A 23,933-nucleotide genomic window follows, 5' to 3' on the forward strand; every position below is an offset into this window, starting at 1 on the left:
TATCTTTCCTAACTCCCTCATTATAAATTCGACAAGATAACTTATTGTTAGATGTCATTATCGAATAAACGTTTTCAAAAATCAGTTTGTTGTATTCTAACTCGATTCAAGAGGGACACTCTGTAAGCACTAAAAATTGACACTCCAATTTATAATATTAAAATAATTATTTTGAATCATTTTTAAATAAATAAGATCAAAATAATTATTTTGTAGCAAAAGCAACTCGCATCTGGGCCACAATGGAATGACTAACGCCTTGCTAGTTAGGACACTAATGGACCGCCCAAATGCAATGTCGCTGGATAGAATGCCAACAACACGCCCGAATACGCTCAACACGACGCCATTTTGAACGCCATCTTCGTCTCCAACACGACGCCTGATTGGATAAGCTCTAAAGATCTATGTTGATCTTGTCTTTTTGGAACTCGACCATTGGTCAACCAAATTTATTGATTCAAAGTCTAGAATAATCAACCTACGATGGTGATCATTCTTCCCTACAAAAATAGGGATGAATCATCCCTATTCCGGCCACTTGAGCCAAGAATATTTAAAACATCATTAATGACTTTTAGCTAATTTGATCCACTAGGCTGGATAAATTGACTTAAGAATGCTATAAATAGATTTTCTAAGTAATTCTGAAGTGAAGGAACCAACTCATAACCTCCAATTCGAAGAAAATCAAAATCCTCCATTATGCCTTAAAACTTGGATCTGAGCATCTAGAAAGCTTCCATAAGAATTAAAGAGTGTTCTTCAATCCTTGGTAAGGTTCCAATCACCCTTTAATTCATATTTACAATTTGAATTTGAAATTTTTATATTTCAAATTGCATAATCTTGTATGCTTACTGTTTATAGTGTTTTATGGTTGAAAATTCATCCATAGATAATTTAGAAAGTATTTGGATATGATAACCGATCAATCGATCTAAATAATAAAAACCTAAAATTGAATTTAAAAAATAATAAAACGGGTTTGCTATTCTTGGGTTAATTCTGTTAAATCACAGCCCAAAAAACTTCCCAAATTGATTATAATGATGTTGGAAAACTATTTGAATCATGTTTGATCTATAGCGATCATGTTTGATCAAAATCAAAAATTTTAAAATAAATTAATTTTTTTTAGTTCTTGAATTGGTCAAAACGAACAACTAGTGTTCTTGTATTGGTACCAATCAAATATATGTTGTATAAAAAGCTATTGGGATTGCACATTACACTTCAAAACAACTTTAAAATAAAAAACCCAATTTTATTATAACAAAGTGTTTTGAACAAATTGATCATCATCCAAGTCGATTGATACCTTGAGATGATGATCAACTTGTTCCTGGGAGCTTTGTGAAGCTACCCAAGCTTTTAGATCAAAGGATCAGACCTAAAAAAATGAATTAAAAAAACTGCACTTTGAGTGTTTGAGGACCGAGGCTCGTTAGCCTCGGACAAAGAAAATCTAACCTAGGATCGAGAGCTAGGACCGATGTTCTTTAGCAAACCAAGACCTAGGACCTATGTTCTTGAGCTAAGACTGAGAGATCCGACAAGGGATTTTTACCTAGGACCGAGACTCCTTAACCCTAGGACCGAGAGTCATAACCCTAGGATTCAGAGTTCTAACATTGGGACCGAGACTCCATAACCCTAGGACCAAGAATCCTAACACTAAGACCGAGAGTCCTAACCCTAGAACCGAGAGTTCTAACCTTGGGACCGAGACTCCCTAACCCTAGGACCAAGAGTTCTAACCTTGGGACCAAGACTCCATAACCCTATGACCAAGATTCATATCCCTAGGACCGAGAGTTATGATTTTGGGACCGAGTCTCCCTAACCCTAGGATCGAGAGCTCTTGAACCCAAGACCAAGAAACTTAGCCCCGGGCTAACCTATGGTTGAAAGGTTTATACACCTAGACCGGTAAGATCAGCCAATGACCGAGAGTTCTTAGCACCTTGATCGAGGGACTTCGATCCTTAGACCTAAGATCCCAAGCTTCTTCCCGGACCGAGGGTCTTTTGATCTCAACCCATTAAAACGAACTCCAGACCTAGGACTCCGGTTCTAAGGCCTAATTGGTTCCACTTTATAAATCTAAAATTAAATTTATAATTTTGGGACTCCAAATAATTTCTAAAAATCCCGATAAAATAGAAAATGCATTTTAAATATTTTGGGATATTTCCACAAAATATTTCAAGAAAGACTTGTTTGATATTTATTTCTAAACTTTAATACCTTTAAAATTGATTGATATTCTTCACGTAATTCCTCCCTAGTTATTATCCCCAACAGGTACTCACATTTAAATGCTGATGTTTCAATACTTTAAATAACGCTAAACCTAGAACCATTATTAGGACCGAAAGAATAAGCGGTTATAACTCAAGTACTATACAACCGATTTTCAAAAGCTAACTTTATAAGTAGACACCGTTTTGAAAACGGGAGGAGGATGAAGCACAAAAGCGCTTTCCCGAGTATCACCAAACTACGAACTAAAAGAAAACTCTAGTAATAAGTTTGTATACGTATGCCAACTTTTATTAATTTTTTTAAAAAAAAAGGCGTCTCTATTTCAAAATAAATAATCTTTAAAATTAATTATGTTTAATTATTTTAAATTAAATGATTTAAAAAAAATAAAATTGTGATTTGATCATGGTAAATCTCCGGAATTTAAAATTGAACCCAAAATTAATTATTTTTAATTAATTTCAAAAATCTGTCAGCATTAGTGACATCTTTTAAAAAAAATATTTTATTTAAAAAAATCCTAACAAGCAAACCGAGGTTGAATTTCTCGAAACTCGAGATTTTCACGAAAACCTAATATGAAGGGGTTTTTCCGGAAGTTATAAGTTCAATTGTATTAATTATATTGAATATATTTTTCTATTCTAATATTATTCGTATTTTATTAATTATTTGAGACATTAGTTACATATCTTAAAATTATTGTGATGTTTGTTTTATTGAAATTTTGTTATATCTTTATCGTGTGCATAACACAAGAATCCTAGTAGGATATATAATGATGCTTAAGTGCAAATTGCTCTAATTTACCGATCGAGAGTTGTGTGTGAGAGTAAATTGATATTTGAAAGTGTAATTAATTTGAATATATATATATATATGTGAGAGTAAATTGATATTTGAGTTGGGTCATAATGACCCACCATGAATTGAAACAATTATATATACAATGATGTTTAATTCCAAATTGCTCAAATTTGTCAGGTTGAGAGTTATGGTTAATTTAGATATATTTGTAAAAATAATGAATACTTGAGTCGGGTCGTAGGTTGACCCAACCATAAATTGAAACAGTTAAATTTAAAAAATTAAATTAAAAATGTTATATATAAGTCTCGAACTTACCATCTAATAATATAAGTACAACACTTTAATTAGTTACGCTAAAAACACTTTATATATTAAATTTTATATAAAATTTGATGAACATATGTGTTTGTTAACAACGTAAGTTCAATATTTTAACCAATAAAGCTAATATGTTTTATATTTTAAATTCAATAATTTAATATGTATATAGATAATGAATTTATTAAGAAAGTTTTATAATATCAATGTGTAAGTATTAAGTATTAAAAATTTGCACACTAATTTATAAAATTAAATAATTATTTTGATTTATTTTATAATAAATAAAATAAAATAAAATAATTAACTCCAAAGCCAAAACCCAATAAAAATAATTAATTATTTTGATATAAAGCCTAACCAATGAAGAAAAATGGCCAAAATAAAAAATAAAATTATGTGGAATAAATGTCATACTTATTTATTTTAAAATAATTTTAGAAAATAATCAATGGATTAAAATAAAAAATTAAGGATGAAATGAGGTACCCATTTCATACACAAAAATTATTTATTTAACCCTAAAATATACAAAAAAAAATAAAAATAAAAAATTAATTGGTAAAATATTTTCCATATTTATTTTAACATTTTGTGTATTTAAAAAGATCAAAATTAAAGGCATAAGTGTAAAAAGAAAAATCATTTCAAATAAACCTTTAAGATTTTAATATTAAAATAAAAGGCGTAATCGGGTGTAGCCAAAATTCTAGAAGAATACTTCAGAAGAAACTGTGCCCATCGGATGAGCGCTAGATTTTCATCCAACGCTCTATTAGCACATACGTAACCCACTACAACCAAAGACATGCGCGCAAGAGAAACACTAGATAGGCTAACACATGTTAGCCGAATCGCTAACGGACCACCTAAATGCCAACATCGTTACATACTACTAACAGAACGCGCTAAAGTCATGATACGATATCATTTTGATTGATACCTTCTTCTTCATCACGATCGCAGGAAGAATAAAGATGCAGTCCCATCTTTGATATCTCAAAGATGAAATACAACATACAACCAACCTATCGGCTAATTCAAAGACTGAAATGTTCATCCTACCATCTTTGTATGTTTTCTGTTTATGGTGTTTTATGGTTGGAAATTAATCCTAAGATTATTTATAAATTTTATGGATAGGTTAGAAATAATCAATCAAACTTAAACAGAAAAAACCAAATTTGTATTTTAAAAATAAAAAAACGAGTTTGTTAATCTTGGGCTAATTCCCTTGAATCGCAGCCCAGAAAGCATCCCAACATGATTATAATCATGTTGGGCAACTGTTTGGATCATGTTTGATCAAAATAAAATATTTCAAATTAATTGAATATTTTGAGTTCTTGATTTGATCAAAGCGAACGATCAGTGTTCTTGTGTAGGTACCAATTTAATATAGGATCTATAAGGAAGTTATTGGAAATCTCATCTCTCCTCAAAACAACTTTAAAACCAAAAAAATCAAATTTTGATAAAAAAAAAACTGTTTAGAATGATTCAATCATCATTCAAGTTAATTGATACATTGAGATGATGATCAACATGTTTTTGAGAGCCTTGTTAAGCTACCTAAGCTCTTGGATCAAAGAATCCAAGTTCAAAACAAAATTACAAAACCCTACGCTTTTGTGTTCTAAAAGAGGTCCGACCGACAACCTTCGGTCCGGACCGAGACCTAGTACTAAGAGGTCCGACCGAGAAATAAGATAGGACTCAAAAGTCTGACCGATGTTCTTGAGCTAAAAGCTAAAAGCGAGAGGTTCGACCGATATTCTTGAGCTAGGACCGAGAGGTCCGAAGGATGTTCTTGAGCTATGGTCGAGAGGTCTAAACCAGGACCGAGAGGTCTAAACCTAGGACCGAGAATTCTAAACCTAGGACCGAAGAATCTTGATCTTAAACGAGAATTTATGAACCTAGGACCGGTGGGTTCACACACCCTAACCGGTGATCTTGGCCAAGGACCAAGAGTCCTTAGCACCTCAACCGAGGAAATTCGGCACTCCAACTGAAGATCCCGAGCCTCGAACGAGAGGCTCCTTTACCCAGATCGAGGATTTGTAGACCCCGATTGAAAATAAACCCAAGGCATATGACTCCGGTCCTAAGGCCTGTTTGGTTCCACTTTTCAAAACCCAAAATTAGTTTTGTAATATTGGAACCCTAATTATTTTCTAAAAATCTCAAGTGATTATAAAATGATTTTAAAATATTTCTACGTTTTTTTAAGTAAGACCTATTTTGTGTTTATTTCTAAACTCTAACACTCTTAAAATGACTGATGTTCTTCAAGTATATATTCTTCCATAGTTATAATCAACAACATTAACCATCATTTAAATATTGTTGTTTCAATATTTTAAATAACGCTAAAATCTAGGAGCATGACTAGAATCAGGAGAATAATCGGTTAAAACTTATGTGTGATACAACCGATTTTCAAAAGCCAACTTTATAAGTAGAGACCATTTTTAAAACGGGTACGGAGGATGAAACGTGAAAGCCCTTTCCTGAACTAAAAAAAACTTTTTTTTTTTGAGAAAACTAAAAGAAACTTTGGTCAATACGTTCATAAATGTATGCCACTTTTATTGATTTTCAAAAAACAATAGTTGGCTACTCTGTTTTTAAAACAAATAATCTTTAAAATTAATTATGTTTAATTAATTTAAATTGACGGATTTATAAAAAATAATATTATAATTTAATTATTTAAAATCTCCTGATTATTTAAAATGAAAGTACTTCAAATTAATTATTTTTAATTTATTTCAAAAGAGATTATGGATCATTTTAAAATCTTTTTCACCAATGGTTTTATTTAAAAAAAAAGTTCGACGCAAACCGACGTTAAAAAATCTCGAACCTCATGTTTTTCACGAAAACCAAAATAAATGTTTTTCCGCGGGTTACAATCACAGGGGAATACACATAGATTTTACGATCTAAATATATTACGAGAGGAAATCCATATAAGCTTATTGTTCTTCTCGGTGATGTTTAAGTAAACAAATAACAATTACATGTACTCTGTTTATTTATTTATTTTTAATTTGTAAAACACTCTTTAGGGAAATATAACTATCCTATACTTTTGAGGGTTTACAAATTTTTTCTTAAATTTATATAATTTCATTATTCTCTTATGTTGTAGATTCTTTGAAAAATATTATTATTATTTTTCATTATCAACATGTTTGTCTTATAATCATTATTTTTTTAGATTTATTGTTGATTTTATAATAAAGCCAATATTTGTAGATCATTTTGGCCTATTCACTCCTAGTACATCTTTATTATTTTATATATTTGAAAAGTCTTAATAACAATTTTAAATTTTAGTTCTTATAAGGTCTTTATAATTACCAGTCAAAAGATATATTTGTTTATTGTGATATATGAATGAATATCCTTACTTATACTATTAAATTTAGAAAAATAAAATATTGATTAATAATTTTAAATATTATACATAGTCTTTTAGAGTTGCAACATAGTCAGCAATTTTTTTATGATTGAGATGAAAGAGTGTAAACTCACAATATTGTTCAATAATTTATAAAAAAAAATATTATTGATCAATTGTTGTTTATGCCAATTATCAATATCACCTATTTGATTTGATATACATTTTGGAGACCTTTTTAATAAAGATGTTTAATTGTTTATTTCTGTTTGAAATAGTGGGTCATAATGCCTATCTAAATTTGAAAGAATAATATTTCTCCTATATAAAAGGAATTTTTTTGTCTTAAAATACTATTAATTAAGATCAAGTCAACACTATTATCATTTTTGTAACAATGTTGAAACAAGCAGTAAAACATTCTCTTCGAATGTAAATTCTCCTTTATGTATTAAGAAAAAAAAAACATGTTCATATTATTTAATTTTACTGATAGACTTTTAACAAATAAGTTGAAAACTTGACTTCATTTACTTCCATCACCGGATGGATACAATCATACAAACACAAACTCATACTGAAAATCCTTTTGACAACTCAAGACTCACACGAAGATAATTATTATGATTATTATTAAGGCTGTTTCTGCGAAACTCTTCCTAGCCGGAAATGTCAATTGACTTCACCTCCGGCTTGTTCTCGGGCTCCTTTGGCACGGTCACCTTGAGGACGCCGTTCTCCATGGTCGCCTTTATCTGATCCATCTTGGCATTCTCCGGCAACCTGAACCGGCGCTGGAACTTTCCGCTGCTCCGCTCCAGCCGATGCCACTTATCGGTCTTCTCTTCCTGTTCTTTGTTCCTCTCCCCGCTGATCTGAAGAACCTGATCTTCTTCGACCTCCACTTTGACCTCGTCCTTCTTCAGCCCAGGTAAGTCTGCCGTAAACACGTGAGCCTCCGGCGTTTCCTTCCAGTCGATTCTGGCGGCTGCGAAGGCAGAGGTCTCGCGGTGAGAGGAGAAAGGGATTAATCCTGATTCGAAGGTCGAATCCCAGAGGTCTTGAGAGAAGGGATCGAAGAAGACGTTGCTTCGTCGACCACCGAAAATGCTCGGAATTAAGGCCATCTCTGTACGTGCCGATTATCTTGAAAATTGAAAGAAAGCTTTCTTTGTACAAATATATCACTTCAATACTCTGCACTTCACTTCAATTGGCCTTGGATCGGCTGCGTGCTAGTGCATTTAAAAGCCGGGAGAGACAATTCTAGTAATTTCGAGGGCTATCTCACATGGCCTAGAGATCAAATCATCATAGAACACGTGTACGAACACGATGATCTCTCTCTTTGACAAAGATTAATCAAATAATTTTAATTTTAATAAAAAACATCACTTATTTTATAATAATTTTTTATTTAAAATTAATGATAAAAATATATATATTAAAAAAATTATTTAATTAATATTATATGATCAAATAAATATTATAAAAAAAACAAATCACATATTAAATAATTTTAATAAAATAAAAAAAGAAAATACAAAATAAATTTAAACTATTTTATTTTATTAAAAAATATAAATATGTCAAAATTTATAGTACATAAATAAATATTTTATCTCATTTTATACTCTATAATATTAATTTTCATATCTTCTAATTTATCATCTAAAATTAATATGCAAAAATATTAACAAAAGATGATAGTAAAATGAGAAATTTGACTAGATGATCCTATTAAGAGATCAAATTTGAAAAATAACCCAAATTAATAAAGTTTGAAAAACAATATTTTGAGCCTCAAAGCTGCATATATTGTCCTTAATATCCTTTTTCGGATTTTAGGGTGTCAAACCCTTTCTATTCCTTTTTTTCATATTCTCTCCTTAAAACCCTAATCCCTCTTTCCATTCTACGTCTCTTCCCGTTAAACATAAACAGTCATCAATAATTTCTCCCTCATTCCCACGATTCTCCAATTTTCATTTCAACATCAGCAACCAAGATCGGTTTCTCCCTTATCCCCACGACTCTCCAACTTCCCGTTCAACATCTACAATAGTTGAAGAAGACAACCATCACATTTGATCACCCTCCCTCTATAGTTTGAAGAAGACAACCATCGTGAAAATGAGTATGTCAAATGTGCATTTTATGGTATAGTTAGTTGATTCGCGACGATCATGTATGTATTTGTTATTGACCTGAATACTATGGTTCGTAAAGAATAATATATTGTGCGAGAAAAATACACATTACGCGTGACACAATAATGATACTATGGTTCGTGAAGAACACTATATTTGTTAATGACCTGAATACTATGGTTAGTGAAGAATAACATTATTTTAAAAGATTTTAAATGATCCCACGTAGCTTTTGAAATTAATTATAAAAATAATTAATTTGGATTTAAATTTAAATAATCTTCAAATTTGTTATAATCAAATTAATTTTTTTAAATCTGTGTTAAACTAATTAAAAATAATTATTTATTTTAAACAGAGTCGCTAATTGATTTGTTTAAAAATCAATAAAAAAGCATATGTGTACCAACATATTTTTAGCCAGAATTTCTTTCAATCGTAGTTTGGTGATACTCGGGAAAGTGCTTTCGCGCTTCATTCACCGTAACCGTTTTAAAAACGATCTCTATTTATAAATTTGGCTTTTGAAAATCGGTTGTATAACATTTTATTTTAACTAATTATTCTTTTAGTCCTAGACATACATAAGTATTTGCGTATTTAAAGAATTATAATACTGGTACTTGTTGTTGATGATGATGGAAGAAAATATCTTAAGAACATCAGTTTAAAAGGCATTAGTGTTTAAAAATAAATCATAAATAAGTCTTTGTCAAAATATTTTTTTGTGGAAATATCCCAAAAAATATTTTGAAATTAGATTCTAATTTTTTGGGATTTTTAGAAAATGGTTTGAAGTGTCAAAATTACAATAATAATTTTGAAATTTGAAAATTGGAACCAAGTAGGCCTTAGGACCGGTTTCCTAGGTCATGGGTTCGTTTTCCTCAATCGGGGCTAAAAAGGCCCCAGTCCTAGTTGAGAACCCCCATGTCTGGGTTTAAGATACTCGGTCAAGGTGCGAAAGTCCCTCGGTCGAGTGATAGGGCCTCTCGGTCCTTGGCTAGAATTTTGGATGGACGCCTCGGTCCTAAGTGGAAATCATTGGTCTTAGGTTCGGGAGTGCTCAGTTAGGTACGAGACTCCTTAGTGATAGGCTTAACTTCTCAGTCTGATGCCTTAGTCCTAGGTGGAGATCATCGGTCCTAAATTTGGAAGTTCTTGGTTCGGTGCGAGAGTCCTTGCTCCTAGGTTCTCTTTCTCGGTCGGATATAAAAATCCTCAATCGGACCTCTCGGTCCTAGATGAAGAACATCGGTCGAACCTCTCAGTCCTAGCTAAAAAGTCTCGGTCGGATCACTTAGTCCTAGCTAAAATTTATCGGTCGGATCTCTCAATCCTAACCGAAGATCTTAGTTGGATCTCTCGATCCTAGTTGGACCTATGAGTAGAAAAAATTACTTATATTATACGTATATCGAAAATACTGTACCATAATATATCAAAAATATCGATTTTTAAGGTATACCGAAAAAGGTAAGGTATAATATAAATACTGAAATTATTTGTATCGTAAATGTATGAGATTTTAAAATTGTAATATATCGAGATATACCGAAATAATATTTATAATATATATACTGCTTATAATGAAATAAATAGATTTAATATTAATTTAATTATAAAAACATATTTTTTTTGAAATCAAATCAAAATATAATTATACTATAATATTATTCAATATATGTCATCTTTAAACGATAAGACTGAAAAAATATTCAACCAAACTTTCAATCACTTGGAGCGGTGCAAGGGAGTAAAACTAAGTACCCAATCTTTTCAATTATTGTCAAGTATAATTTTGCAATGTCATTCTCAACAATTGCTAGTGAGTGAGTCTATTTTTAACATTGATAAAAGGATAATTGTTCTTTGTAGAAGCAATTTGTGTCTTAAAATGGTGGAGGTATTAGTGTGCAAAAATGATTAGTTAAAAGAAGATGAATTCAACTTATAAAACGATCCTACATATGATGAACTTGAATTTTTGAATGAAAATGAAAAAAATAAAAAGAGCGAGATGGGTAGTGGTGAAGATCCAACGATCCCGTCACTGTAAATGGTGGTCATTACGGCGCAACAAGGAGAAGATAAATCGGTGAGTGGACACGTTTTAAAGTCAAAATATAGATCCAAATGCAGTGACTATTTCCGAAAGAGGAAGAGTGATTTTTCTTGAGGTTTTTGGAAGATTTGTAAAGGAAAGGGTTCTGCACAATGAGAAGCCACATGCTAAGGGTAAAAAAGAAGCCAAATGTTAAACCCTAATTACAGATAAACTAGAATTCAGGGTTCACCCATAACAGTTTTTACAAAATATATAACATATTTTTTTATATTTTAACTATAAAATATTATATACACAAATAATCCACTTATATAAAAAAATATCTTAGGATTAGGGTACCCTAAGAATATGACAAAAAAAGGTTTGCTAAGAAGTTCTGGATTCGAGATACCTCGGGACGCCCTAACTCGAGGTATCTCGGGCTTATTTATGAACAAATTTAGTTAGTTTTATATAATAGGTATTTTCTTCCCGGACATTGCATTTAGTTTGAAATGTCTCCCTATACATTTATTATTGTTTGATTTTGCTAATTTCCTATTTACACAGTTAACATTTTTTTATACATAAACAAACAAGGTGCTTATGTGACATTACACATTTTTTTAATTACAAACAAAGTATTATTATTATTATTTTTAAATTTAAGCATAAATCTTTCATTTTCTTCCTTTTCCCTCTTTCTCTCTATGTCATTTTTCATTATTAAATCACACAAAACTTCTCTATCGTATTTTTTACAAAAATAAAAATTATAGTCGATTCTTCTTCTCAAGCCAAAGAAGACGAAGGTTTTTGCAAGATCTTCCCTAAATACCGTCTTACTCTACTTCGATAGACGAAGATGAAAGGTCACCAAAAAAATTCTCACCAACCAAGGGTGATTGTTCAACTTTAAGAATAACATGTTCACGCAACCATTATAGTCTTAAGTTGATTTGAATATTTACAACCTTACCATGTGGTAATCTTATATCGTGGAGTGAAGTAGAAGCTAAAAAACCAAGAATATGAATATTGATTCTTACCCTCAACTATTTCCCATGTTAATAGAAACATTCTACTTTCATCCTTCCCATCTACGGCCATTAGACTACCTTTGCACTTTGATTTAAAAAAAATAAACATCAACTCCAATGCAACATGCTTTCTAGTCTCTTTTACAATCATCAAAACAATCATAAGACATTTTAAACATGTCTGGACTATTATCCATTTATCAACTTGGAGAACCATTGTCGAGCCATGATTAATTTTTCTTAGCTCTTCAGCTTAAGACAAAAGATTGACATATTGTTTTGCGTAATTGTCTTCAATTTCATTTTTAACCATTATTCTCGTTTCAAACACCTTATTTTTTTTGTTACATCAACATTTAATTGTTCCCTACAAAGTTACATCAATTATCTTGATGAAATAAAAAGAAAATAATAATAATAAAACAGAATGTTTAGAAGAATCAATATCATAGTTTATGCTAACCTATAAACTAGTGCCAAATTTATGCTAACCTGAAGCATACACCGATCTCGCTCCTCTACAACATGATATCCACTTGGACCTTTTCTACATGGGGGCATCGACTTAATTGAGAAAATCTATCCTCACGCTTCAAATGGACACAAGTTCATATTCGGCGCTATAGACAACTTCACCAAATGGGTTGAAATAGCCTCCTACAAGGTCCTGAAGTCATCTCAAGTGACAAAGATCATCCAAACTAGAATTATTGCTAGATATGGAGTTCCTCACGCCATAATTTTAGATAATAGTAGACACTTCCAAGGAAAATTATTGCAATTGCTGGACAAATTTAAGATCGAACATCACAAATCATCGCCCTATAGACCCTAAATCAACGGTGCGGTCAAAGCGGAAAACAAATACGTGATTAGGATCATCAAGAAGATGATCATTACGTATAAGGACTGACACAAGAAGCTTCCATATGCATTATGGGGATATCGTACGACCGATCAAACTTCAACGGACTAAAATCTCTCTCCCAAGTTTACAGCATAAATGATGTACAACACATCGAAATCGAGATTCTAACTCTAAGAAAAATCTTAGAGAGGCGCGTCATAGAAGAAGATTGACTCAAATCTCAATATGAAAAACTAACATTAATGTAGGACAAGAGGTAAACGTTTTGTGTAAAATCCAAGCCTACCAAAAACGCATGTCAAATACCTTCAATAGAAATGTGAAACCTAGAAACCTCAAAGGAGGTGATCTAGTTCTCAAACGAACACGAAAACTCCTAGACCCTAAGGTCATGTTTTGACCCCCATGGGAAGGACCCTTCCTACTTAAGAAAATCATCTCTAGAGGAGTTGTCCGCCTATCTAACATAGAAGGCGAAGAGTTCATTACGTCAAGAAATCTCGATGCTCTTAGAAGATATTTTGTATAATAGCAAGCATGCGTAGAATGGTTTAAAGCTCGACCTTGAAAGAATTTTACTTCAACATAATCCAATCCCAAGTTTTGTATAACTTGCAACATCAAAAGAGGACTTATGTCCGAACTATGGAGACCTGATTCTTCTGATTGCAAAAAAAAATAAGGAAGAGAAGATACTTAGGAAACCTGCATGTTTGCGGGCACTATCTCACATAAATAAAACCCATAGTCCATTCCTCAAAAGAGAAGGAAATCTTTTGAGAAATTAATAAAACATTGATCTCATCCTAAAATCGATGTGTCGGATTTTAGAAAACAAGTAAGGGCAAAGGTAGGAACATCGTTTACAAGGGTTTGCGTAAAATAAAAAGTGATTTAAATCCTTAACAAGATTTCTATCAAATCGTTTTCCCAAGCCTTCATCAATAGCCTTACCCGCCTCTATTGATTAAGCCGATCATATCAATGTGAATATGACATGGCAAGAACAACGGTAAGAAATTTTAACACCGTTAACTATTTCTGTTATATTCAATAAATTTGACATTTTTTTTTGACAAATTTGTGTACATAAATAAAATTTTGGGCTATTCGCTATTAGTACATCTTTATTATTAATTTATTTGCAAAGTCTTAATAACATTTTTAAATTTTCTTATAATATATTTATATATGAATGTAAATTCTCCTTTAAGTATTAAAAAAACATGTTCATATCATTTAATTGTACTGATATCAGACTTTTAATAAATAAGTTGAAAACTTGATTTCATTCACATGTTAGATTCTTTAGTCTAAATCTTTAATCCTTAAGTCTATAATCTATATACTCTATGTCGATAAATTGAGATAAACTGTAATTGCGGAAACGTACCTGGATCTTGAATGAAGAACGGTTCATTAAACCGTTCTTCGTTATTCTCTTCTTCTTGATCTTCTCTTGATCTTGGATCTGGACCTGAATCTGAATGTGGATCTTCTCGTTCTGGATCTGGACCTGGATCGGATTGTTTGATGTGGGTGGGGTTTAAGTCTTCCAACCCTATATTGATGTGGGTGGGGTTTAAGTCTTCCAACCCTATATTGATAGCCCTTCTTTAGTGTTCTTGAGAGATGAACATAAACCTTATTGTTCGATGAGAGAAAAAAATAGGTAGGCTATTTATATGGGTTGGGGTCCTAGCCCTAATATACCCATTTATTATTCGGCCCATCAACGAAATAATAAATGATATTTCTACTTCTACACAAATATATTCTCACATTTATTATAGATGTCTAAATAAGCCCCATAATCTTTATACTTTAATAGATCACTTTAATTGGGCTTTAATCTTTATTATGATAACAACTAATATACAATTATTAAATAATATATGTACCCAAATATTGGAAATAATTCCAACAATCTCCCACTTGGATCATATAATATTTCCTTCAATTGTATATTATAACCTTAAGAGCTCAAAATATTGTTATCATTTCCAAATACATCTATATCAGTCTCGTCCATCAATTATATCAACATAGGATTAAAGCGATTTTTGTTACATTAGTTCGTAACTAAACCTCAATAGTCACATATGTCAATACAATCAAATAACATAGATTAAACATGGGTGTGTAGTGTGGATTAACATGTAGTGTGATCTTTAACATGTCTAATACCAACTGGTCCTCCTTTATTCCTTATAGAGATCAATCTGAATAACTTTATAATCTTGATTTTTTTAAAACTAAATCTTTAATTTCTTTAGAAACTGATTCTTTAATGTGCACATAAATTCCAAATTTTATCTATGCAAGCATCACGATACAAACTCCCACTAAAACTGTATATCATCTAAATATGCAATATCCATATGAACAATATGTTCATGAAAGACCTCAGATAGCAAATATTTAGAGAACTGGTCTGTAATTTTAGAGTTTGTCCAAATATGCTCAATAGATAAGTAAACATTATGAATTCTTTATTTTCCAAATAGTTCGACTAAGTCGAACTCATATTACTCTTAAAGTAAAAGAACTGCAAATTATTGTCACGTAATATCTTTAGTGGTCTTTCTATATCATTCATAATTTGCAACCCCGTGACAAAATTTTGCAGTCGGATTCTTTAATTGGATGCCACAAAACACCTAATAAATTCTACCATCAACTTGAAATAATTCGAGTGTCTACTTAACACTCTTCCAAAAATTAATTCTTTAAACTAAAATGATGTGGCAAGAATTTTCGACTGTTTTAGTATCCAACAAAATTCGAATCAATATACCAAATGATCTCTATCCGATTCGATTTCACTATATGAGTATGTAATGTTTTGTTCTTAAAATATCACATTAGTTGTTTGGTTGCTTTCTTAATGATCCAAACCAGGATCCTTCAAGTATTTGTCCAACATCATAAATATTCTTAATTTCTTGATTCATATAATCTAGAGAATACATTAGACTCTTGTTTAAGGAGTCTTATGTATGTATTTATTTTCAAGGCTAATCTTGAAGTACTTATGAGACTAAATTTGTCTCTAAATCTTTTAGAATATCCAATAATTAACATCTGATAATTCTTTAGTCTAATTTATTTTCTTTAGACCTATAAGACCTGACCTTAACTGGACAACCCCAAAAGAATTTACTAGTTGTTTTAGTTGAATCTTTATTCCATATATAAGTTATACTTCTTAACTCTTCCTTCCAAATGAATCAATTACATGAAGATATTCCATAAATATTTGTTTCCAAATAAAAAAGTATCTAAAGTAGTTCTTTATTTCTTCATCTTTAATATGAATTGTCAATGCCCACGCCGATGTTTCTTTCACCATCAATTGACTTTTGACAATTAACTCAACCGTACATCAACACATTTACTTTAGTAATACTGAAGTTACCATCAAATGTGTATGAGTACTGAAGTTAAATTACTCTTAGAACAAACAAAACAAACTATAATGTGCATTCTTTTATGCACCACTTTCTTTAGTAATTTTCTTTTAGGTGCAATATCTGCAATTCTTACAACTTTATTTCACTTTCTTTAGTAATTTTCTTTAAGGTGCAATATCTTCAATTCTTACAACTTTATTTCTTTATTATGTATTAAGGTATTTGCTAAGTGAACACTATTTATGTTATTTTTGTTTCAATCTTTTATTTTTCTTACACACAATTGATGTGAGTTCATATAGAGACTATGTCTCCCTTTAGACAATTACAATTCACATTAATTAACTTAAGTGTAAATAAGAAAATCCAAATTAGATGCATGAGAATACATTATTGTAACTCTGACTTTAATGCATTACTTTTAAAACAAAATAAAACATATATTATTTATGAAATCTTTATTCTAATAATACCCTTAACAATTTTAACCCTTTTAGATATAATTCTTAAAAATACAACAAATTCTAAATATGTCTTAAAAATTATATTATATAAAATGAACTTAAGATGTTGACAAGAAAAATAATCCGTATAAGCAGAAGTGTTAACTTGATTAGATAACAAAACAAATGAACAAGCATACTCACAAAATTTTAATAATCACATAAATTCAAAATAATGGTACGTCTCATCATAAGATACCAAACGCAACATTAATATTTAGTCTTTGGACATTAAATATTAACTTGCAAACAATACTCTTTTGTAATAATCAAATATTAACAATAAGTCCTGTCAAACAATTGGTTATCTTTGGATATTCCAATTATTCACATGGCCCACCGAATAATTGTTACATATTTATTACCACATGTGCATAATGTTATTCTGACCAATTATTTATCTTCCTTTGGGCCGATTAAATAACCGCATGAAATACATACACACTACCTTCTTAATTTATAAAACATATTAACCTTCACAAGAGAGCCTACTTTGGTAGGATGTTGCTTCAATTAATTGATTTAATAAATTAATAACTTATGTACATACTTTAAGTGTGTAACTCGACCAATTATTAAACTTCCTTTTGTCCGATTAATAATCGCATAGTTACAAACATAACCGTCTTAATCTTATAAAACAAATATGTTCTATAAATTAATAATTTGTACATTATTTAAATTTGCAATCTGACCAATTATTAACCTTCCTTTGGGCCGATTAACAACTGCATAATTACAAATTTAAGTGGGCCTAAAATTGTACCAAATTTAAAATGTGTTATTAATACCGAAAATCTGAATGTTGTTTTATGGATCAAAATTGCATAAATTCCATATGTGTTACACAAAACAAATAATTGTGATTTTACTAATCACTCAATTATTTCTTAATATCAATCAACACAATATATACATAAAGACCGAAATATGTATATATATTCGAATGTGTAATATAACATGATTGATTATTCATCCAAATATAATAATAATAATAATAAACAATTAAATAATCAATTACACATATTACCCAAAATTCTAAATTTATCAATTATTAGGTTAATTGATTTCCTTAATTCTTGATAAATAACTTAATTCTTGATAAATAAGTTATTGATATTTATTTATTCTTTAATTATAAATTATTATTATTAAAAAAATAATAATCTCTTAATTTCTGAATATATTTATATAAATTGACTTTTTCTTAATTTCTGAATATATTCCATATTAATTAAGTCATAAATTAAATAGATGTATTCATCCGTTTTTATACTAATTCATTAAATATATTACAAACATAAAGTAATCAATATTTATAAAATATTATAAATATGATAACTATTTTTCTTTACATAATTCTCAAATCATAACCTATATTATACTATATTATAGATATATATTAAAATTCCAGAATTTCATTCTATATTTTATTTATTAATACAATAACAATTATTTCAGGAATAAATATTATTATTATTATTATTATTTTAATTCCTTAAATTAATTATAATAATTAATTATTATTCCAAAACTGAATTCTTTAATTCCTTACATACTTGTATAATTAGAAGGATAATAAATTATTATTCTAAAATTCAAATTTCCTTCGTACTCAAAATATATATATATATATATAACCGAAATATATATAATATATTTATTAATATCTCTTTAATTATCTAATTAATAATAAATAGATATTAATTTGACCAATTCTTTCAAAAAAAAAATTCAACTTCTTCAACATATATTTTCTTTTATGACTTAAATTAAGGTTATTAATTTGAATTATTATTTTCAAATTGATAATTAAATCAAATTCTTGAAATAAAACTTTATTTATGATTTCTGAAAAATCATTTAGATGTCTAGAGTCTTTAATTCTTTAGTATAACATATACATCATAATAAATTATTGTTTATAATTCAGTAAATAAAAACATATTAGATCAAGAACATATTCTTTAATTAATAACAATTATATAACCTCAAATCAAATATATATATATATATATATATATAATAGAATTAACTTACTCTTAATTATCTCACATTTTGTTTTATACATAATATTTAGTCTTATTTGACCCTAATTGTAAGTGAGAAATAAAAATAAAACAAAATTAAACCTGTTCAACTTCATCTTTAAAATGAACATTCAATTTAATTTATTCAATTTCCTTATTCTGAATCTGTTTATTCAATGTCAATATACCGAAATTTAATTTTTATTCATAATCTTGTTAACCAAATTCAACAATCTATCTTTATCCTTATTAAATCTCAATAAATCCACATAGAGAGGCTCTGATACCACTTGTTAGATTCTTTAGTCTAAATCTTTAATCCTTAAGTCTATAATCTATATACTCTATGTCGATAAATTGAGATAAACTGTAATTGCGGAAACGTACCTGGATCTTGAATGAAGAACGGTTCATTAAACCGTTCTTCGTTATTCTCTTCTTCTTGATCTTCTCTTGATCTTGGATCTGGACCTGAATCTGAATGTGGATCTTCTCGTTCTGGATCTGGACCTGGATCGGATTGTTTGATGTGGGTGGGGTTTAAGTCTTCCAACCCTATATTGATGTGGGTGGGGTTTAAGTCTTCCAACCCTATATTGATAGCCCTTCTTTAGTTTTCTTGAGAGATGAACATAAACCTTATTGTTCGATGAGAGAAACAAATAGGTAGGCTATTTATATGGGTTGGGACCTAGCCCTAATATACCCATTTATTATTCGGCCCATCAACGAAATAATAAATGGTATTTCTACTTCTACACAAATATATCCTCACATTTATTATAGATGTCTAAATAAGCCCCATAATCTTTATACTTTAATAGATCACTTTAATTGGGCTTTAATCTTTATTATGATAACAACTAATATACAATTATTAAATAATATATGTACCCAAATATTGGAAATAATTCCAACATCACATCCATCACCGGATGGATACAAACAAACACAAACTCATACTGAAAATCCTTTTGACATCTCAAGACTCATACGAAGATAACGGATGCCTGAGGAACTAAATATTATTATTATTAATATTATTATTAAGGCTGTGTCTGCGAACCTCTTCTCAGCCGGAAATGTCAATTGACTTCACCTCCGGCTTGTTCTCGGGCTCCTTTGGCACGGTCACCTTGAGGACGCCGTTCTCCATGGTCGCCTTTATCTGCTCCATCTTGGCATTCTCCGGCAACCTGAACCGGCGCTGGAACTTTTCGCTGCTCCGCTCCAGCCGATGCCACTTATCGGTCTTCTCTTCCTGTTCTTTGTTCCTCTCCCCGCTGATCTGAAGAACCCGATCTTCTTCGACCTCCACTTTGACCTCGTCCTTCTTCAACCCAGGTAAGTCTGCCGTAAACACGTGAGCCTCCGGCGTTTCCTTCCAGTCGATTCTGGCGGCTGCGAAGGCCGAGGTCTCGCGGTGAGAGGAGTTGGAGGAGAAAGGGATTAATCCTGATTCGAAGGTCGAATCTCAGAGGTCCTAAGAGAAGGGATCGAAGAAGACGTTGCTTCGTCGACCACCAAAAATGCTCGGAATTAAGGCCATCTCTGTGCCGATTATCTTGAAAATCGATAGAAAGCTTTCTTTGTACAAATATATATATCACTTCAATAATCTGCACTTCACTTTAATTGGCCTTGGATCGGCTCCGTGCTAGTGCATTTAAAAGCCGGGAGACAGGGGCGGAGCCACCCATGGGCTAGGATGGGCTCCAGCCCCACCTAAATTAAAATCCTAAAAGAAATTTTTTTATATATTTGTTTCACATGTGAGTCTTAGCCCTATTGGTTATGTTATTAAAATGTGAATATGAGGTCAGGTTTGATAACCCTGGCCTTATAATATTATTTATTTTAAAATTATATTTATATAATAATTATACATTATTTTTTATTTATTTCAATATAATTAATAATACATATTATTTATAAGAGTAAAATATAAAAATAATAATAATAATAATAATGTTTTATATTTCTTAATTTTAAACTATTTCAAAAATTTATAAGAAAATATAAATTAATATTAATAAACAAGTTAAAATAAAGAATTTGATATCCTTACTCAAGAACTTAACAAATCTCTTAGAATTGATGTTGATGTAAGTTCTCTTAAACTTGATCTAACATTACGTATTCCGATATGGAAATATCCTTTTAATCAAAAGGATGAAATTAGACGAGCTTATATCAAGATGGGGTCATATAAACCTATTAAGGATGAGTACCCGCCGACCAAATTTGGAAATCAAAATCGACGGTTCCAAAGTCATTGGTTTAAGAAATTTACTTGGTTAGAATACTCTCCTTTGAAAGATGCTGCTTTTTGTTTCCCATTTTCTTGTTTTAACATAAGCAACCCCAAAAACCTACATTTACAATAGATGGATTCAAATATTGAAAGTGAGTTAATGATGAAGATAAATGCTCTTTTGTTATGCATATAGAATATAATATTTCACCACATAATAGGGCAGTTGAATATCTTGATAATCTAATGAATATCCTTGTCATATTAACAAAATACTAAATGCACAGTCTTCAGATGAAAAACAAAATAACAGATTACGGTTTACAACAACTATTGAAATCACTCGGTGGCTCACTTTGCAAGCGTGTGCATTGAGAGGGCATGACGAGTTTCCATCTTCTAATAATCGTGGAAATTTTATTGAAAAAAAAGCGGAACATAGAAAGTTAAATCTGATATGCAAGTTGGAGTCAGCCACAAGTAATTTTTCATCCTGGCTCCGTCCCTGCCGGGAGAGACAATTCTAGTAATTTCGAGGACTATCTCACAAGCCTAGATATCCAATCATCATAGAACACGTGTACGAGAACACGATGATCTCTCTATTTTATATTATATATACAAACATGTTCCTTACATTTCAAAAATTAATTAAATAATTTTACTTTTAATTTTAATTTAATGAACCTAAAATATTACTTTATTTATAATTTAAAATATATATTTTTAATTTAAAATTAATAATAAAAGCAAATATTTATTAAATATTCAATTAAATTAATTAATATTATATGATCAAACAAATAATATAAAATACAAATCACATAATTAAATAATGATAGTAATAGGAAAAAAGAAAATACAAATAAATTAAAACTATATTAAATATAAATTAAAATTATATTTAATGAGAATATAAATATATCAAAGTTTATAATAAATAAATAAAAATTTATCTAATTTTGAATAAATTTATAATATTAATTAATGTAAAAATTGATTGACAAAAAATATAATAGTAAAATAGATAAAACATGATAGTGAAATAAAACTTATATGGTTCTATTACACGTTAATAATGTCACTTGTAAACATGTATTTTTATCTAATTTAATGTTTTATCATTTCTCTAGTTAAATATTTTTTTATTAATATTTTTAAATTATAAAACATAGTTTCTTTTGCTTTTATCTGTCCTCTTTTTATGGCTGCTCGTACATGACCTCAGTGGTGGCCTTGTTTCTATTTCGACATCTTAACTTGAATTTTTCCGTTTTTGTACTTGTTGAGTCGATCTGAATACAAACGCGGGCAAATGTGACTCGTTCAAACGAGTCAAAGTCGGGATCGAGCTTAAGCGATTTTTCAATGAGTCTAGTGAGGTAGGCAAGTGCTTTGGCATTACAAAGGTGCGGTGGAGTGTTTCTTAGTCTCACCCACACTTGTTCAGATTGTGACAGTTTGCTATTGATGTCCATTTCTTCATTCCATTTGGCGATATTGAAACATAAGTTGAACATGAAGGTGAAATCTGAGTTGGCAATGGCTTGGGCTTCAGGCTCCGTGCCAAAAGTGAGGAAGAAATAGCCAAAGTCGTTGACTTTGACTTTTTTGAGTACCTTTTCGTTTCATTGTCAGAAAAGGGCGACCTTGATTGCTCGGAATGGGGCCTTGTGGGTGCTCATGAAGTGACCGACGACAACTCGTTTCTAATCATTGACGCATCCCTCTTAAATTTCCAAGGGAGTTCAATTTGGAGCTTGTGTTCGAGCGTTTTAATTTTTAGGCTAGGATCCACATTAAGCTTGCTTCCATTAGTTGTCATGTTTTTGCCCCAAATCTTTTTGGTTTGCCATATTCGATTTGTATTTGTTTGTGTAGTGTATGTATAGGTTTTGGGGCACTTGTAGAACTCCTTCATGACACCAACCAACCACAGAACGATTTCCTCGTATTCAGGTTTGTCGAATGAGTTCTAATTTTGCTCGAATCGGATTTTGAATTGGCAAATGATTTGCTCGCTCCTTTCAGTGGTCATGACAAGTTCATGCCTTTGGAACTAGGCGAAAGACTTGAAAATTTGGTTCTGAATGCCCACAAAATTTTCGATTTCATTTCGTCTCATGGTCCACGACTTATCGGGGATTTGAACGATTGGAGCGGGGATGCCGTGACATGCCGTAGTGGTTGAGATGAGCCTAGCTGGAAAAACAACATCGTGACCGGTCATGGTGGCAGCGACATGGTCTATCGAAGGAGTAGCGTTGCTGATTTGGTTGACAACGGCCATGCCAGTCGGGGTGGAGGATACATGACTGGTCAGGGGAGGGGCGTCATGGCCGGTTGGGAGATGAGTCAGGAGATGGGCTTCACTAGTTGATAGACCAGCCATGTGACCGGTCGATGCAATAGTTGGATTGAAGGCAGCGTCATTTGCATCAGCAACGTTGTGACCGATCGGACACCTAGAAAAAGTGGCAGCCCTTTCAGCCAATATCTCTAGACTCCCTTTATTTTTCCATATACTTTTAGGTCGGTTAAGGAGGCTAGTTGAGCGAAGGTTGGTCGAGCGTCGACTCATCGTGACTCAGCCTGCACAGTAGACACCCAAATTCCTTAGCAACCAGCAACAATTCAGACCTGCAGCAGAAATTAACAACAATAATCTACAGCAGTAGATGACAACAAAAGCCACCCAACCTAGACCAGCCTGACTAAGGAGAAAACTGCACAATAGACGGCAACCAGCGGATTCCCAAAAATCATCCAAAAGAAACCAGAAAAAACAGGCAAAGTCAACTGCACAATAGAACGACGCTAGAC

General features: G+C 31.0%; 1 protein-coding gene and 1 pseudogene across 1 annotated transcript; both read right to left on the bottom strand.

Annotated features, from left to right (window-relative positions):
- Positions 1 to 370: 370 nt before the first annotated feature.
- On the bottom strand, positions 371 to 7,948 carry LOC124918065 (18.1 kDa class I heat shock protein-like). Its single transcript, XM_047458325.1, has 2 exons — positions 7,460 to 7,948; positions 371 to 382 (listed from the first exon to the last, which is right to left on the bottom strand). Exon 1 carries the CDS (start codon positions 7,930 to 7,932, stop codon positions 7,465 to 7,467), a length of 468 nt encoding a protein of 155 aa, XP_047314281.1. The 5' UTR covers positions 7,933 to 7,948; the 3' UTR covers positions 371 to 382; positions 7,460 to 7,464.
- An 11,937-nt stretch (positions 7,949 to 19,885) lies between these two features.
- On the bottom strand, positions 19,886 to 20,421 carry LOC124918069 (annotated as a pseudogene).
- Positions 20,422 to 23,933: the final 3,512 nt, after the last annotated feature.

Source organism: Impatiens glandulifera, unplaced genomic scaffold (genome assembly GCF_907164915.1).
Source record: "Impatiens glandulifera unplaced genomic scaffold, dImpGla2.1, whole genome shotgun sequence".
NCBI classification, from domain to species: domain Eukaryota; kingdom Viridiplantae; phylum Streptophyta; class Magnoliopsida; order Ericales; family Balsaminaceae; genus Impatiens; species Impatiens glandulifera.

Coding starts and splice junctions, on each gene's coding strand:
- LOC124918065 (XM_047458325.1), bottom strand. CDS start 7,932: ATGGCCTTAATTCCGAGCATTTTCGGTGGTCGACGAAGCAACGTCTTC.